Source organism: Eupeodes corollae, chromosome 1, assembly GCF_945859685.1.
Source record: "Eupeodes corollae chromosome 1, idEupCoro1.1, whole genome shotgun sequence".
NCBI classification, from domain to species: domain Eukaryota; kingdom Metazoa; phylum Arthropoda; class Insecta; order Diptera; family Syrphidae; genus Eupeodes; species Eupeodes corollae.
Window position 1 is genome coordinate 17,801,594 of NC_079147.1, and position 4,540 is coordinate 17,806,133.

A 4,540-nucleotide genomic window follows, 5' to 3' on the forward strand; every position below is an offset into this window, starting at 1 on the left:
AATCCACAGACGTAACTTTGAGGTAGTCAAGGACTTCGTGTTCCTAGGCTCCGCTGTAAACGCAGAAAACAACACCAGCGCTGAGATCAAACGCAGAATAACTCTTGGTAACCGCTGCTTCTTTGGACTAAGAAAGCAATTGAGTGCTAAAGTCCTCTCTCGAGGGACCAAAGTGTTGCTATAAGGTGCAGAAGAATGGACTATGACAAAAGAGGATGAAAACACCTTGGGTCGGCTCCGGCCCGGAAAGTCTTCAAATCCGCACCCATAGGACAGAGTACCTAGAGGAAGACTGCGGATCAGGTGGCGCGCACAAGTGGAAGGTGACCTCACCCAACTTGGATTGCGAAACTGGAGACATCTAGCTAGGGAACGAGCTAGATGAAGAAGTTTGTTGGGTGAGGCCCTAGTTCACATAGGACTGTAGCGCCACCTTAAGTAAGTAAGTAAGTACAGTGCTGACTTTGGGATTAGAGCAATTGAATTCTTTTTTTTTGTCCAGAAATTCAATTTTGTGAATAGAAACGCCATAAACAATCTTCTTCAAAAAAATGAACTTTAGAGTTAGACTCAGTAAATATTAATTACCAAAGCAAAAAATGGCCCGTTAACCACAACTACTAAAAATGACAGCAAAAGAATATTTTTGAAATGTCAAATTTTGAGAATTCTTCGAAAATAGTAAATATTTCTTTAGAAAGCTCTTACTAGATGTACTCCCTTAGGTAGGTAGCAATGGCGATCTCAAGGCAACCTAGCCTGAGATCCAATTAGCGCTGTAGTGCGCCGTTTTGATACCAAAAACTCGTTTGACCTGTGATAGAAAGGAAAAGATTTATAGAGAAGCTTCATAGCGATTATGTTAGAGCCGTTTTGTCGCATTGACAAAAAAGATTAAGTCTCTAATCTATGTCTCAGATAGCTCATCGAGTTCTTGAAAGAATGCTTTTCCAAAGCATTTCATTCTGGTGTTTGCCAAAGCAGGACATTTGCAGAGGAAATGGATTATGGTTTCACTTTCTCCTTGGTCACTACAGCTACGGCAAAATTTGTTGTAAGAGATACCCAACTTCTCTGCATGAACTCCTATAGGCCAATGTCCGGTACAAACCGCAACAATCCTGGCTATGTCTTGCCTTGGCCTGCATAGAAGATCGTTTGTACGGGTTTTATTATAGGTGGGTCATATCTTCCTAGATATAATGCCGTTGGGTAAATTGCTCCACCTTCGGTTTGATTCAGTTTGGTAGATAGATAAGATGTTACCCTTCATAGCACCAAGAGGAATGTTAACCATTTCCGCAAGTGAGCTATGAAGGGCCGATCCTTGCCTGGCTAGCTCGTCAGCCCGTTCATTTCCCACGATACCACTGTTGCCCGGAACCCAGATCAGGGTGACACCGAGGTTAATATTCAGGTTCGCAAGCTCATCGCGACATTGCTGGACCAGTTTAGATGAGGATATGGCCGAGTTAATGGCTTTGACAGCTGCCTGACTGTCTGTAAGGATAGCCACATTTCGGTTTTGGTTTGGGGTTTGTTTAAGTATCTTATCCCTTATTGCCAGCAGCTTGCAAAAGTCAGGAAGCCTAAGGATTTGGCTACATTTAGGGTCTCAGAAAAGATCCCAGAACCAACTCCGCACTCCATCTTTGAACCGTCAGTAAAGATGGTTGAATCGAAACCTACTGACACGATGTCATCCTCCCAATCTTCTCTCGGTGGGAAAATAACCTTAAAACCCTTACTAAGGTTCAAAGTAGGAGTGCAGTAGTCAGTGTCTACCGAGATAATATCTGAGGAAATCAATTTCGTAGTGTTGCTGTGACCATAAGGTTTTGACAACCAGCTATTTGATTCCTTCAGCCTAATAACGTTTAAGGCGTCCGTTGGGCAAGTACGCATGGCCCCTGTAGTGCCCACGCAAGCTGTTCTCTGAACCTTTTTTAGCTTATTAATATTATAGGCTTTGCTAAGAGCAGGCCACCACACAATCGAACCATATGTTAAGATTGGGCGTACTACGGCTGTGTACGTCCATAAAATCATCTGACTGAAGTCCCCACTTTTTGCCGAAAGCTTTGCTGCAGGCGTAGGAGGCAACACAGACCTTCTTAACCCGTACCTCAATATTTGGTTTCCAGTTTAGTTTAGGGTCGAGTATAACTCCCAAATATTTTGCACTGGAAGACAATGATAGGATTTGACCGTTGATTCGAGGTAGCGTAAAGAGCAACAGTTCAGTTTTACTTTCCCATTAAAAACAGAAATTTCAAAAACCTAGCATGCGAAACAGCTGAAAGAAGTTGGTAATTTTTCCTTTTATTGAAACTCTAAGAAACTATATATCTAACGAAATCATTAATAATGTTTTAACAATTGGCTGCTGATTTTTCATGATCAAATTTGGATGCTGAAAAGTTTTTCTTCAACAGCAAGAAAAAGAAATACGATATGATAGCACAAAAATCAACCATTACCAAAAACCAGAAATTATTAAAGCATATTTTATGGATATGTTTTCAGTTATGCAATTTTTTAAAGTTGCGGCGGATAATTTTTTTCCAATATAGAAAACGACGAAATATATTCTTCGTGTCACAAATCAACTTATTTTCATTCTATACTACTTACTACTATGCATTCCAATGTATCGTTAACTTTATGGAACACATTAACTCTTATCTCTCAAAAATGTCTTAGTAGAAAATTACTTGAACTGATACACGTAATTTTCAAAACACAAAGGTGACAGTAATGTGCAATAAATATTAATTTCATTGCCACTTCATTTGGTTTGATTTGGCTCTCTATTTTGTGGTCTATATAAATAATCTCCACAGTCGAATTTTGAAGCTAGTTCAATCTTAATCTGTACAAAATGAAGTTCTTCTTAGTACTCACAACCATTGCCATTGCACAAGTAATATTTTTGCTAAATATTTCAAAATGTAAACAATTTCTATAGTCTAATTCTATCATCAAGAACCTAGGATGGGCTAATACTTTGCTACGACAAGAAATCGAAATAACTTCTAACATGTGTTTCCATTCGACTGGAATGTCAGCGGAAAATATGCTTAGAATTGAAGCACACGATTATACTGCGAATCAAGAAACATTTCGCTATATGAGATGTGTTTTCGAGAACCTTGGTTTATGGAGTGATGTTAATGGAATACAAGATGACCGAATGAAAGAAATTTTAGAGGACCAAACAAATCGATGTGAGATTTTAAATCTTGTACAAAAATGCAACGAAAGTTCGAAAACAAATGATGAGGATGTATGGCTTTATAATATCTTGGGCTGTATTGGAAATGGAATTGCCGAGCTCGGTATTGAAAACAATAATGAAGCTATTGGAAAATAAAATATTTTGTCCGGTAATTATAAAAAATAAAAAAATCAATGAGATCAAAATGAATACAAAATTTATTAATGATAAATAAATACATATAATAACATTTTATTAATTCAATAATTGTTGTTTAAGAGAAATATATGTTAACATTTAAAAGAATTGAAACATAAATACTTACTTACTTACTTAAGGTTGCGCTACAGTCCGGGGCGGACCTGGGCCCCAACCAACATGCATCTCCAGCCAGCTCGGTCCCTAGCTAGCTGTCTCCAGTTTCACACACCAAGTTGGTTGAAGTCTTCTCCCACATAGATGAGCCACCTGAGTCGTCTCCTCCTACTGCGCCGTCCCTCCGGATTGGATTCGAACACCTTCCGGGCTGGAGCGTTGGTGTCCATCCGCTTTACATGACCTAACCATCTAAGCCGTTGGACTTTAATTCTGCTAACTAGGTCAGTGTCGCTGTACAGCCCGTACAGTTCGTAGTTATATCTTCTCCTCCATTCTCCATCTATGCGTACGGGACCAAAAATCACCCCAAGAATTTTTCTCTCGAAGCATCCTAAGACGCTCTCATCTTTCTCTGACAGGGCTCAGGCCTTAGCGCCATATATGAGAACCGGGATGATGAGTGTCTTATAGATTGTGATTTTACATGCTCGATAGAGAAGCAGCAATTTGCAAGAGTTATTCTTCGTTTGATTTCAGAGCTGGTGATAATAGCGGTGCTTAGGTAGACAAAGTCCTTAACTACCTCAAAGTTATAGCTTTCCTTGGTGACATTTTTTGTCCAAGACGTCGTTGTTCAATGTAATTTTTTTATGACAGCATTGCCCTCATTGACCACTAAACCCATCTTCTTCGCTTCCGTCGCCATGCTCAAAAACGCTCCACTGACATCACGCTTTGATCTTCCAATTATGTCAATATCATCTGCGTATCCGAGTAATTGGATGGACCTTTGGAAGATTGTGGCTCTAGTGTTGACGGTTGAGTTTTGCACAATTGTTTCCAGAACGATGTCGAAGAAGGCATGACAGTGTATCGCCTTGTCTAAAACCTTTTTTGACATCAAATGCATCGGTAAGATCTTTTTCGACCTTGATAGAGCAGCGTGCATTCTCCATCGTCATTCTGCACAAACGGATAAGTTTGACAGGGATGCTTAAACTAGAC

At 39.7% G+C, this 4,540-nt stretch overlaps 1 protein-coding gene across 1 annotated transcript; it reads left to right on the top strand.

Moving 5' to 3' along the window:
• Positions 1-2,810: 2,810 nt before the first annotated feature.
• On the top strand, positions 2,811-3,523 carry LOC129942711 (uncharacterized). The gene is made up of 2 exons (XM_056051756.1): positions 2,811-2,923; positions 2,987-3,523. Exons 1-2 carry the CDS (start codon positions 2,882-2,884, stop codon positions 3,371-3,373), a joined length of 429 nt encoding a protein of 142 aa, XP_055907731.1. The 5' UTR covers positions 2,811-2,881; the 3' UTR covers positions 3,374-3,523.
• The last annotated feature ends 1,017 nt before the right edge of the window (positions 3,524-4,540 follow it).